Genomic DNA, 13,794 nt, shown 5'->3' on the forward strand with positions numbered 1-13,794 from the left:
TCCATGAATCCCTCTGCCCCGCTAGTCATGGGAGTGGGCTGAACCAGCCTATAAACCATTGACAAGATCAGCCTCATCTGCCATGTTGCATCTCTGGTTCTGGTTCAGCAGAGATCTTGGGAACACCCTTTTCTGACAGTGTGTTTGGCTGCTCTGCAGAATGCTTGAGCCTGCTTCTGGATTTGACTCAAAGGAAGCATAAGGCAATGAGAGCAGTGCACCTGCTGGAGTGCCCTGGGGCTGAGCTCCTGGTGTCCATCCAGAAATCAGAAAGTAGGAGGAAGGAAGGATAACACAGGCTGTCAGGAGGGTGATTAGTCTGAATACATGTTGGAGCTATGGGAGAACGGGCAGCAATGGTGAGGAGATGAGGCTGCATATATGCACTTTAAGTGCCTTGGGAATATTAAGTCCTATCTGAATATAATTATATAAATGTTTTATGCCTTTCAACAGTGTGAGAAATGTTATATCATGATGGAATACTAAGCCGACAAATTCAGCTAAGTTCAGGGTTAGCAAGATTTTGCTCCTTAATTGTGAATCACTGTGTGCATCTGATGTAGGTTGGTTTCTTTAGCAATATGGACTAGTGCATTAGTTTAAGAACCAATATATTAGTTTAGCAAAAGGAATTGCTAAGTGATTGTTCTAAAACTTTCCTTTTCAGCTTTAGTGAATCACAGAATCACAGAATGGCCTGGGATGAAAAAGACCATAATGATCATCTAGACTCAATCCCCTGCGGTGTGCAGGGTTGCTAACTGCTAGACCAGGCTGCCAAGAGCCACATCCAGGCTGGCCTTGAATGCCTCTAGGGATGGGGCATCCACAACCTCCTTGGGCAACTTGTTCCAGTGTGTTACCACCCTCTGTGTGAAAAAACTTCCTCTTAATATCTAACCTAAACCTTCCGTGTCTCACTTTAAAACCATTCCCCCTTGTCCTATTGCTATCCACCCTTGTAAACAGCCATTCCCACTCCTTTTTATACGCTCCCTTCAAGTATTGGAAGACCACAATGAGGTGTCTCCAGAGCCTTCTCTTCTCCAAGCTAGACAAGCCCAGTTCCCTCAACCTTTCTTCATAAGAGAGGTGCTCCAGCCCTCCGATCATCTTAGTGGCCCTCCTCTGGACCTGCTCCAAGAGCAGTACTCCAGATGGGACTTCAGAAGAACTGAGTAGAGTTCTTCTCTACCTCCATTTTCCTGCTTGCCACTGCTTTTTTAATGCAGCCTGGAACATAGTTGGCCTTCTAGGCTGCAAGCGTACACTGTTTGCTCATGTTCAGCTTCTTGTCCACCAAGTCCTCCACAGGGCTGCTCTCAAGAAGATCTTCCCCCAGTTTGTATAAAACCTGGGATTCCCTGACCCAAGTGCAATACTTTGCACTTGGCCTTGTTGTACCTCATTAGGTTCTCATGGGCCCACTTCTTCAACCTGTCCAGGTCTCTCTGGATGGCTTCCCTTCCCTCCACTGTATAGACCGCAGTGCTCAGCTTGATGTTGTCTGCAGACTTACTGAGGGTGCACTCAATGCCATCATCTGTGTCATTGATAAAGATGTTGAAGAGCCCTGGTCCAACCTCTGAGGGACACCACTTGAGACAGGGGCAGAGCTGGGGCTGTGGCTTGGGCTAGGGAGAGGCACGGCCTCCGCACAGGCTGAGCAGGCGGCAGGGCCAGGCAGAAGAAGTTCCCATGGCCACTCCCGTCTGGTGCCATTTTTGTGCCAGCTTCTCAAAGGTCAATTGCTCTTCAAAGGCGTGAGAGCAAGAGCCTGTGCTTGTCCGAGGGCAGGAGGAGCAAGCCTTGTCCCTGGCAGCACAGCTTGGTTGTTCTCAGTGATGTGAGGCTTCTGTGTTGGGGCCCAGCCTGGCTGCTGTGCAAAGCATCTTCTGCCAAGGCTTACTTTCAGACCCTCCAGTGCTCGTTTTTCTACCAGCATGAGGTGCCACAGCAGAAATGCGGAGCCAAACAGGCAGCGAGTGCCTTGAAGGCATTGCTGAGGGCTAGCCCTGTCTCACCTGCGGTGTGGTGCCTGGGAAGCTCTGCTTTGGCCTTGTGGGGTGTCTGGGGGAGCACTCTGAGGCACAGGCACCCCGTGCTGGAAACCTGCTGCAGTGCTATGCACAACTGCACAGCACCTTTGTGCAGAATGTGACTCCGAAGCATTTACTTTTGCATCAGCAATAGCAGTGGCTGGGGGGCAAGCGGCTGCAGTGACAGCAGCATTCTCCCCGTGTTCTTGCAACAGGTGCCAGAGATTCTGGGGTCCATCCAGAGAAGCCTGGAAAAGAGCAGTGAATCGCTTCAGAAGACACTCTTCTCACTGCTGGACATTCTGACCTTCCAGTTTCCCGGAGATGTCCTGAGGAGTGTTTTGATCGACCTCCCCCAGTGTGACAGGTACCAGCCCAGACAGCCTCGCATGTTTGTTCTATGAGAAGAGCAGGGCTCAGAGATGCTCCTGTTGCCAGAGCCAAGGAAAGCTGAAGGACACCCCCGAGGAGCAGGACTTCCATCCCACTGTGCTTTCCAGTGCCGGTGGGCTGCTCAGGGCTGCAGCAGCCAATGTTGACCATGGCAGCCCAGAGCCTCCCATCAGGCTCCTGCCCTGCCCCTCGGGGAAGGCCATCTCAGCCTGGGGCCAGGCCGGGCCCCCAGGCCTCCCCAAGCACACGCGGTGGCAGAGCCTGGGCTGCAGCACAGCCTGGGGCCTGCCGGGCCTGCCTGAGCCATGGCGCTATGGCTGAGGCAGCCCTGATGACACAGCACCGCTCTTTGTTTGCAGCGTTACCCTGGACATTTGGAACAGGATACTTCCCATGCTGGAAACTTCAGAGAGGATCTTGGATGAACTGAGCAATGTTCTCCAGGACCAACAGTTGTGCGAGATATTTAACATCACCACAGCGGAGTTGGGCCTCCTTCACTTGACTGTGAGTTACTGGACAAGGCATTAGTGCTCGCCTTTGGGGCTTTCCTTGCCCAACTCCCTGCCTCCCCCAGCCTTCCTCCCCAGACTGGAAACCTGAGACAGGGCTGTTGCAGAGTCAGAGCCACGGCTGGGGCCGGGGAGAGCCATTGCCTCCATGCAGGCTGAGCAGGCTTTAGTGCCTGTGGCCACCCACGGCTGGTGCCTCTTTTGTGCCAGCTCCTGCTGGTCAGGCACTCCTCAAAGGCTTCTGAAGGTCAAAGGACAGGTGGAGCAGGCCAGAAAGTCGTCTTGCATAGTGCTAGGCCTGGGCCGCAGAGGGATGGTGGGGCCTTCCAAAGGCGCTGCTGCCCCAGGCTAGGCTGTGTCTCCCCATTGCCCAGCCCTGCACTGCAAGAGGAGCCAGGAGCTGCAAGGTGCAGGGAGTCCTGCTGCCTCTGCCTGGTTCTCATTGCTGCCTTTGTTTCAGATGATGCATCCTACTGAAGAGATCCTGAAAGAGCTGTGTAAGCCAGCACAGCTCCAGAGACTTCTGAAGATTGAAAGCCCGCCACTGCTCTGGCTGGTGCTCAGAAGCCTTGTCCTCCTCCTGTCCAAGGAACCTGACATGGTGAGCAGGACCTAGTCAAATGAAGCCCTCCTGTGGGCAGCCTGGCGCTGGGGCGGTGGGCAGCATTGTGCCTTGGCCTTGCCCGAGGCTCAGGAGTTGGGGTGATGGCCATGGTGGGGCCTGGTGGCTGCCTGGGGAGATTTCCAGGAGTTTTCCAGATGGGGCCTGTTGGAAAAGGGGGTGGCTGAGCCATAGCTTTCCCATCACTATAAGTGGTGTGCCTGACCAGAGTCTGCCGCTGTTATTCCTGTGGCAGCTGCCAACAAGCAGAGCGTGTGGCTGGTGCTCTGTAATCAGAACTTCTAGGCCAGGGTGGCCGCTGTCCTCTTGATGAAAAGGAAACTGTGTGTTTTGTACAGGCAAGAGAAATACGGACCCTGCTTCCAGCCGTCATGGAGGCCTTGCGGTTTGCCAATACCTCCATTACTCTGAAGGTGCTGAAGATCTTCAGAAATATAATGTGCCATCTGGGGAAATGGCATGCCAGTTCCATTGCTCTGAAGCTGGCTGTGAAGATTCTGCCTCTTTTTAATCATGTACGTCTGCTGTGGGAGGCTGAGCTCCATGAGTGGGTGCTCGACCGGAGGGCCTTCTCCTTTCTTTGCTTCTCCGGTTCTCGAGAATGAGATGTCTTCCGGGCTCTGCAGCCCAATGGGCCTTGTCCCTGGCAGCATAGCTTGGTTGTTCTTGGTGGCGTGAGGTCCCTGTGCTGGGGCCCAGCCTGACCGCTGTGCCAAGCATCTTCTGCCAAGGTTTATTTTCAAACCCTCCAGTGCACCCTCTTCTACCAGCGCCAGGCATTCTCTCCAGGTGCCATAGCAGGGAGTTGGAGGCTGAGTAGGCAGCGAGTGCCGTGAAGGCAGTGCCGAGGGCCAGCCCTATGTCCTGTTTGTCCTGGTGCTTGAGGAGCTCTGCTTTGAGCTGGTGGAGTGGCTGGGGGAGCACTCTGAGGCACAGGCACCCCATGTTGGAAACCTGTTGCACTGCTTTGCACGGCTGCACAGCGCCTTTGTGCGGAGTGTTGACTCCAAAGCATCTCCTTTCATGCCAGCCACGCCTACGCTCGTGCTCACCATGGGCAGTGAGAGTGTGTTGCTGAGGTCCGCCTGTTCTCCTCCCTCAGGTGTCAAGTGAAGTGCGAGACAACTCCATCCACCTCTTCAAAGATCTGATGGACGCTGTGCTGTGGTATAAGAAGGGAAACATGAAGAATGTTGTGTGCAAGGCCCTGCTTCCTCTGCTATTTCAGATGAGTGACAAGACCACGAGCGTAGCACAGGTATAAATTATAGACCTGACCAGCATGCGGGCAAGGGTGTGCTGACACCTCAGCGGTGACAGCGATGGTCTGGGAATTGAGAGCGAGTTCAGCAAGAACTCAAATGCTGAGAAGTGTGTCTGTGGTGCCACCTCCTTGCATCTGTTGTTCCTTAGGCATCTGGGGAAGCCCTTGTGGCTTGTGCAAAATTCCTGAAGTGGGAGGAGCTCGAGCACTGGGCCCAGGAGGAGAACACAGTGGGGATCAGGATGTGTTTGGTAAGGACAGTCACACAGCCCATACCTTTTTGCTGGGGGAAAGGGGATGCTGTCAGGAGGGGTTGTACCAGTGGCTGGGGAGGCTCTGCAAGCTCCATGCCTTTCTGCTCTTCTGCAGCTGCACCAGGACAAGATGAGTGTGAAAGGATACCTGAGACAGAGCCTGCCATACCTGAAGGATTCTCAGGCCTCCTTGCGATGCGAGGCTGTCAAATTCATCGGTGAGCCCAACCGCTGGGTTCTTCTTTGGGCCCTGCCCTGGCAGCAAGGTGCAGCCTTGCAGACCCCAGAACATCCTGCCCATACCAGTAGCCCCGATGGGTGCCTTGCTCAGGTCCCGCCTCGGGCACTGTCCCTGCCTGCGACACGGGAGGGGAAGCAGCTGGGCTGGCTGGGCTGCACTCTGTGCTCCGTGGGGAGCGGGGGTCTGATGGGAGCTCTTTCCCTAGGGCTGGCTGTGCAGTACTCCAGGGAACAAAGTAAGGAAGTGCTGGATGAAATCTGCAGTGGTGAGTGAGGGCAGTGCTGCACGTGCTGGGGCTGGGGGCCGGGGGGCAGAGCCCGGGCAGTGTGCAGCTGTGCCTTGCCGCAAGGCAATGCTGCAGGGGCAAGGGAGCATTCCTGGAGCAGGTGGGGCACTCCTGAGCAGTGGCTTCCAGCTGATCCCTCAGTCTCACATGCTCCTCTGGGCCTAGAAGAACAATGAGTGAGGCTGGTAGGGTCAGGAGGGGATGCTGGTGGCTCTGTGCAAGTCAGTGGGTTTCATCTCAGCTCTGTTTCCTTCTGTTGCAGCCCTTCAGCCTTTGGAAGATGACGTCTATCTGTCAGTCCGTTTCCTGGCAGCCCAGACAATACAGACTCTGACACATCGAAGGCAGCAGGCACCATCAGCAGGGAGCAGGCTCTCAGCACTTTGCTGCTGGCCCTGCATGGCCATCTAAAATTCTTGTGCAGTGACATTGCTATGACACGCATTCCTGTCATGCAAGACAGATCCCTTCAACAATGGAAGGAACCCAGGAGCACGGACATCCTGAAACAAAGAACAGGAACCGAGCTGGTTAGGACTGGGTCTGTAGTTGGTGACTGACAAAGGTGAAAAGTACACCAGAAAGCCTTTGTGAGGAAGACTTGGAGAAGACCTCTGCCTGTGACCACCAGAGAGCAGCACGCATGCACGCAGAGGTGGAACGTATCATAACGATTTCCCCAACCTAATTGGAACGATATGATGAGATCTTGGAACAGTTTGAGCAAGCTTAACCCACCTGGTAACCCACCTGATGTGTCATCTTATCTATATGTATGATTTTGTATGCTAAATAAGCAACCAACAAGTGTTTTGTTGTGCGAGTTAGGAGTCACCCTCGCACCCACCACCATAATAAACATACCAACTTTATAACCTTCCATGCCTTATGGAGTTTGATTCTGTATGTTGCATCCGTCCTTACAAAGAGGATTCTAATTAAAACTCAGATTGCAAGGCGGCTCCCTTGGTGTCCTCCTGTGTTGAGCTTATGTGCAAAGTTTCTGTAGCAGTGGGCTGCAGGAGTCAGCACGTAAGCTGACAGTACTCAGCTGGGAAATGCTATTGATTCTCTCCAGGGGCACAAGAGGCCTCGGGTAGGGATACAGATCCTTTGGAGAACTGGACAATCAGCAACAGCATGCAGTTCTGCTGAAGAAAATAAAAGAATTCCCAAACCGGCATTCATCATTCCTAAGAACCTCGTGGCCTTTCTTTGAGGTCTGTCAAGGCCACTTCCCGCTCTGTGTACAAAATAAGACTAACTTCATGGCGGACACATACGTAGCCTTGAGCAAGATACCTGCTCATTTAGCTGGGCCTGTGACAGATACAAAGCAGGAAAGTAATGGTTCTCCTAGCTTCTTGCAAAACTGAAGCAATACTCCTGCTTGCTCAGTAATGCTGTGTGTCTGGGTATGAGCGTCATGTGGAATAAGACAAATGGGTTTGTATTTCAAGGGGGAAAAAACATCTTTTCTTTTCTTGTATCTTAGAGACCCAGAAATCCGGACTCAGAGATCTTTGCATTTCAAAACGGGGGAAGGAATGATTCTGCAAACCTTCTTTGCTGACATACAACTCTTAAAATAACAATAGTATTATTTTTACTACTAATAATAAAATCAGCTCAGCAACAACAAAATGGATAATGAATAAATGTGTAGGGAGAAGAGTCACTTGAGGAAATTTCTCATGAACTGAATTGGTACTCTGGCGGGAGGGCCCTTGTGCACAAGAACAGAGGAAGGAGAGACTGAGTTGGAACACTACAGCACTGGTAAAGAAATAGAAAGCAGGCAATACAGGAGAGCAAGGAATTTGGATGGCGTCATGGGCCACCTACATGGCAGATGATCAGGCATTTGCATATAGATGACGTTTGCTTGGCTATAAAGCATAGAGAGGGAAGGGGTTGGTAGGCTGTGGCTGTGACTGCCTAAGCGAAGACTGCCACCAGAGATACACGGAGCTGCACGATGTACCAAACATTCAAACACAGCATGCATTGAATTGCAGGGCAAGATTTTGCTGAGCTCTCATCTACCCGTGGCAGTAACCTACTTTGTAACAGAAATCCTCACTCTGTGTCTTTGTGCTACTGACTTTCCTACTGCTCATCCTGACTTTTTCTTTGTGCATTACTTTGTGAAATAATCCATTCTGTCTGGAAGGACATTTCCTATCATAACGGCACTCTGAGAAGAGACTTTTTAAAAGTCAGCTATTATGATTCTAATAACAGTAACAAAACATAACTGGTGCAAGTCCTGCCTACTATGAAGAGGATCTTCTTTCAGGACATGCATTACCTTTGGCATTTACTAATAAGCATTTGCTCTTACAGATGAAATGTTTAAATGTGTGATGTTAATACTGTCTATTGTTTAATTAGGATTTGTGAATGCACATTTTGCATTCAAATGAGCTATGCATTAAAAAAAATAATAATAATTTAAAAAAATACAAAAACATATATGGGTAATATAATCAGTTTAAGTACTGAAGCCGTATTGAGCCCACGGCCCCAAGTGCCTGTCCTACATCTTGGTGCTTCCCAGCACTAGGAAAAGCCAGGGTGGAGCAGTGATACAAAGGGATTGAGAAGCAAGACTTCCTGCTGCAATACTGCACAAAGAATGCAGTTTTCTATGAAAGTTTCTTGTGAAGAGGATGGTCTCAGTTTTAACTGATTTCTCCTTGGATGTCTTGAAGCTCTGTAAAACTATATTTAGTAACTCCTCCTGTTGTGGTGTCGGTGATGGTGCAGTAGAAGATCCTGAGAGGAAGAGGCAGAGCAACTTGCCCAGGGCTGAAGAGCTGGTGTCAGGTTGACTCAGTGTGACTCAGGTTGACTCAGTCCTTGGCCATGCAGTCTGCAGAACATCTCTCCTGCCAAGGGAGGGCAAAGCAGAGTTGGCCTGTGGGATGGGGATGCCCTTCCAGCAGCAGGGCTGGCCTTTTAACTGAGGACTTCTCAGCAATACAGTGCTTCAGTCCATTTTGTCAACACCGTCCTTCCTAACATGACCACCTCCATTCTGACTGACAGTTCTTCTAAATCAGAAGACAGAAGCGGACTGAGACTCTCATGGCATGAAAGAGCAGGTTTTAAATGCCTTGCAAATCATACTGTAAAGATGCTTAATTTTGTAGCTGTGTCAGGAGAGGAAAACAAATATTTTCTGGGAAGAAATGCCTACTTAAAAGTGGTGTTTCACTTGGAGCCTAACAAATAGTTTTAGGCTATTTTACTTTTTCTGTCATTTCTCAGTGGTTTAAACTGCAATTGCATAAGGATCACTGTAGTGATGTTGGCTTACATTTACTGAAGGCATCCGGATTAAAACTCATTCAGTGAATTCACAGACTGAAAATGCTGCTTATTTTATTTTGTTGTAGTGTGCACTTGAAATGTTTTGCCTGAATTCACAGACTACTTCTACCGGGTATATGTTTATAGCTACATTGTGTGTATAGTTTAAAAGGAGGAAAAACACTATTACAGCCAGCCACTCTTCAGGCATCATGTCACTGTGTTGAAACCAGGTCTTTTCTTATTATAGGAAAGTCACTATAAATCACTTCCCTTGCTGACAGAGTGCTGCTGGCAGAAGTTCTTACGCATAGTGCAGACTTGGCCTTTATTCCCCTCACCCTCCATCTCTGCAAAGCCGGAGGTCAACTCATATCACAGTGAAACTAGTCAGTTCCTAGCTCCAGCAGCTACCAGATTTCTACTAGTTTTACTGTATCCAGCTGTCAGATAAAGGCAATTAATTAGTCTTAAGTGGTTAAATGGCAACTGGAGTTATTTGTCTCACCTGCTCTATTATGTTCTATGTTCCAGAAAAAAATTTCATTTTTTTATGTTTGGCATACATAAAACTTTGTATTCACCACAGCACTAGCGCTGTACTTACGGAATACTTACTGGTAAGATCATAACATGGAAAAACGAAAAATAATAGATGAGGATCTATTAGGCCTTCGTTTATTTGTTATTTTTTAATATAAGCATGTAAAATTAAGCCTGAAAACTGCCTTCAGTATGAAAAGTGTAATCTTTTTAGAAAGTCTGATGTGATGGAACAAACACCTCAGCTCATTTCTCCATAAGGATTGGCAAGTCTTGCAATACAACTCAGACGTTTTATTCAGGAACTTTCCTCAAAGTTGAAAAATTTTTGGTGAGTTTTGTAGCTAGCCGAACAGTTGAGGCTTGTCTTTGGAGATTATGTATCTGAGATTCTCTTTCTGCTTCTTTTGCTTGAAGGTACATGTTCACTTCTTTTTGCTTTCTCTATAATACAACCATACATATTTAAGAAGGAATATTTGCACTAGGTTAGATCTAAATTTTTACTCTCACCTGAAATATAATCCATTTGCTTTTAGCCATCTGTTGAATCCTGCTGTCCTCTGGATAGTGATAATGAACATGGTAAAAAAATCACTGTAGGAAATGGGTGGCCATGGCGGTGCCAGGTAAATTGTGCTTTTGACCTTTTTTTTAGCAGCAATTCTAGATAGCTTCCTGCTGCTTCCTTTGTTTTCTGAACCATGACACAGGGTTCAATATATGATGTTTTATTTTATCAGAAGTTGATTGAAAGAGAGAGAGAGGTCTCGCTTTCTAAAGGTGTAGGGTGAAATACGATCTCTGAATTTCTGTAGACCTGCATTGTCTGTTCTGATGTGTGTGACTGAGAGGATTTGTAACTGAGCTCTGCTTCCTGAGAGGACAGTTGCAGTGCAGATTGGGCTCTGAACTTGCTTCTCCACTCTTTCCTGAAGAAGGGAGAGAGACAAGTTGTCTTCCTGAGTCAGGGCAGGGGACCGAGAGTCCTCTTCCTCTTGCATGCAGCTCTGTGAAGAAGAAAGAGGAACGTTATCTTCCCTGTACTGTTCCTCCTCTAGCCAGCTGTCAAAACAGCTTACAAAACTCAAATCTCTTCCAGAAAGACCTGGATAATATTAATTGCATGGACTAGGCTATGTCCCACTGGCTGTTGGTAGTTTCTGTCCAAGCAGCACAGAAGGATACCTGTAGTTTTTACTATTCTTCTCATTCCTACATTAGGGGAAAAATGCAGTTTTAGTTTTAGAGCAGGTATTTGAGAAGCCGCATGTCTACCATCACTGAGCCAGACTTAAGGCCATGGTTTATCTGTGAGGCCTGCACGACGGCCAGTGCTTGAGGCCTGTCCCTCACAGTCAAGCCATGCTCACGTGGGGGTGAGAGGCAGTGCACAGCTATCCATGCTGGCTGCATCTCTGTTTGTAAGCTAAAGGGTGCAAGGAATGTTCCAGGACACTGGAACAGAGCTATCTGTATGCTTTCATTGTTAAAACAGTCTCATCTGCAAACCTTGCCCCTGCCAACTGTGCTTCCCTTGGCAGTTGTCAGACACATTTTTCAAGTTTGCATAGGCCATGGCCTACATGCAGCATATTCCCTTCAACATATGAGCATGGAGCATGGTGAATACCTTCTGTCTTGTAGAAATGAACTTTACAGGAATAAATCTAAAGATAATAGAATCATAGAATCATGGAGTATCCAGAATTGGGAGGGACACATAAAGATTACTGAATCCAATTCCTGGCTCCACGTAGGAACACCCATGACTTGAAAGTGTTGTCCAGATGCTCCTTGAGCTCTGGCAGCTTGGGGCCAAGTGCGTTGCCCTGGGGAGTCTGTTCCATGCCCACTGCCCTCTGGTGAAAGACCTTTCCCTAACACCCCCTGACTGTCCTCAGGTGCAAATCCACGTAGTTTCCTTGGGTCCCTCCGGTCCTTGTTACCAGAGAGCAGAGCTCAGTGCTGCCCCTTCACTCCCTGTGAAGAGCTGCAGGCTGCCATGAGATCTCCCCTCAGCCTCCTCTGCTCCAGGATGAACAATCTAGAGGACCTCAGCCACTCCTCACACACCTTGCCCTCCAGACCCTTTGCCATCTTCATAGTCCTCCTTTGGACAGTCCGTAATAGGTTTATGCTCTTTTTGTACTGCCGTGCCCAAACTGCACGCAGTACTCAAGCTGAGGCTACACCACTGCAGTGTAGAGCAGGACAGTCACTTCTCTTGACCTGCTAGCAATGCCATGTTTGATGTATCCAGGAAGTGGTTGGCCTTCCTGGATACCAGGGCACACTGTTGACTCAATCAAACAGCACAGTCCCTTGCTTGTGAGGTTTTTTTTTTCAATCTTGTCCATTACAAAGCATATCACTAATGCAGTAAAGAGGGATAGAGGGTAATGCAATAACTAATGGTGTGCCTTGTGGTTAGAGTTAAATCCTCAGTATTTGCATTTTGTTTGAGAGGCTTTGAAAAAATAGAAGCAGGAATGAATATTCCACTATAACTTTAAAAACAAACTGTCTTCACACTTCTTGCTTAAAGAATACAAACAAAATACATGCAAAAGTGAAGGGATTTTCTGTGAGAAGCATGTTTGTGCCATTCTAACTCTTTGGATATTGAGCGAGTTAAGTTGAATCGCTTTTAGCAGCATCATATCTATGTGTATAGACGACAGGAAAAAGACTATCCTGAGTTGAATTTACTTTTATAAAGCCTGTAAACTCTAGTAGAAGTCTGAGTAGCAAAGCTCTTAGAGTTGTCAGCTCTTTATTCCCCAGTACCTAAAGTTACCTTGATTAGAGATGTATATTTTACATGTTATTTATTTCTATCTTAAATGAATTCAATGTAAGTGTAAACCTTTGTTTTTCTGTGATATTCTTCCAGGATTGTATTTCTGACAAATGTGATGCCCATCTTCAAAAAGGGCCAGAAAGATAATCCTGGTAGCTACAGGCCTATCAGTCTCACCTCAGTGGAACAAATAATCTCGGGAACCATCATGGACCAAATAAAGGTCAACCAGGGGATCAGGCCCAGTCGGCACGAGTTTACAAATGGTAGATCCTGTTCGACAAACCTGATTTCATTCTGTGACAAGGTGACTCGCTTAGTAGATGAGAGTCAGGCTGTTGACGTGGTCTGACTGGACTTCAGTAAAGCCTTTGACACTGTCCCCCACAGCATTCTTGTGGAGAAGCTGGCAGCCCATGGTTTGGATGGGCGTACGCTCTGCTGGGTGAAACTCTGGCTGGATGGCCGGGCCCAAAGAGTTGTGGTCAGTGGAAGTAAATGGAGTTGGATCCAGTTGGCGGCTGGTCACGAGCAGTGTCCCCCAGGGCTCAGTACTGGGGCCGCTTCTGTTGAACATCTTCATTGATGATCTTGATGAGGGGATTGAGTGCACCCTCAGTAAGTTTGCAGATGACACCAAGCTGGGAGGGAGTGTTGATCTGCCAGAGGGGAGAAGGGCAATGCAGAGGGACCTGGACAGACTGGATTGATGGGCCAAGGTTAACGGCATGAGTTTCAATAGGGCTGAGTGTCAGGTCCTGCATTTTGGTCACATCAACCCCAGGCAACCCTACAGGCTTGGGGAGGTGTGGCTGGAAAGCTGCCTGATGGAAAGGGACCTTCGTGTTCTGATGGACAGTTTGCTGAACATGAGCCAGCAGTGTGCCCTGGTGGCCAAGAAGGCCAATGGCAATCTGGCTTGGATCAGGAATGGTGTGGTGAGCAGGACTAGGGAAGTCATCCTGCCCCTGTACTCAGTCCTGGTGAGGCCTCACCTCGAGTACTGTGTTCAGTTTTGGGCACCTCAGTACAGAAAGGACGTGCAGGTACAGGAAGCAGGTCCAGAGAAGGGCCACGAGGCCAGCGAAGGTCTTGGAAAATCAGCCCTATGAGGAGAGGCTGAGGGAGCCTTTTGATCGCCGAGGTTTGCTGCTTCGGAGCTGCCCCAGGCAGAGCTGAGGCGGCTGATCGCGGGGTGCATAGGGACTCGCTCGCTTTTCCCTCATCCAGGGATTCTCGAGGCATCGGTACAGCCCGGCACCTCTCGCGAGAGCGGCTCTCGTGGCGGGGGCGTTGCCAGAGAAGCGGCTCTCCGTTCCCTCCTCCCTCCTCCTCCCTAGTAAGAGCGTTGAAGAGGACAGTGGCGTGCCACTGCCCACCCAGACGAGGAGGAGCAACGCTGGCACACAGATGCTGCTGTCCACCTCCACTGCTGAGGTCTCAGCAACACCTGGAGTCCTATCAGGGGCACATCGGTGTCTATGCACAATTTCCCTGCCTCCCTCTCCCCGTGCCCTGT

General features: G+C 49.2%; 1 protein-coding gene across 1 annotated transcript; it reads left to right on the plus strand.

The window, feature by feature from the left end:
- The first annotated feature begins 327 nt into the window (after nt 1-327).
- On the plus strand, nt 328-6,509 carry LOC104916879 (maestro heat-like repeat-containing protein family member 7). The gene is made up of 10 exons (XM_085214072.1): nt 328-359; nt 2,191-2,409; nt 2,795-2,942; nt 3,408-3,548; nt 3,908-4,084; nt 4,672-4,827; nt 4,983-5,084; nt 5,203-5,305; nt 5,534-5,593; nt 5,877-6,509. The coding sequence occupies exons 1-10, from the start codon at nt 328-330 to the stop codon at nt 6,023-6,025; spliced, it is 1,287 nt and encodes a 428-aa protein (XP_085070198.1). The 3' UTR covers nt 6,026-6,509.
- The last annotated feature ends 7,285 nt before the right edge of the window (nt 6,510-13,794 follow it).

Source organism: Meleagris gallopavo, chromosome Z (assembly GCF_905368555.1).
Source record: "Meleagris gallopavo chromosome Z, MGAL_WU_HG_1.1, whole genome shotgun sequence".
Taxonomy (NCBI): domain Eukaryota; kingdom Metazoa; phylum Chordata; class Aves; order Galliformes; family Phasianidae; genus Meleagris; species Meleagris gallopavo.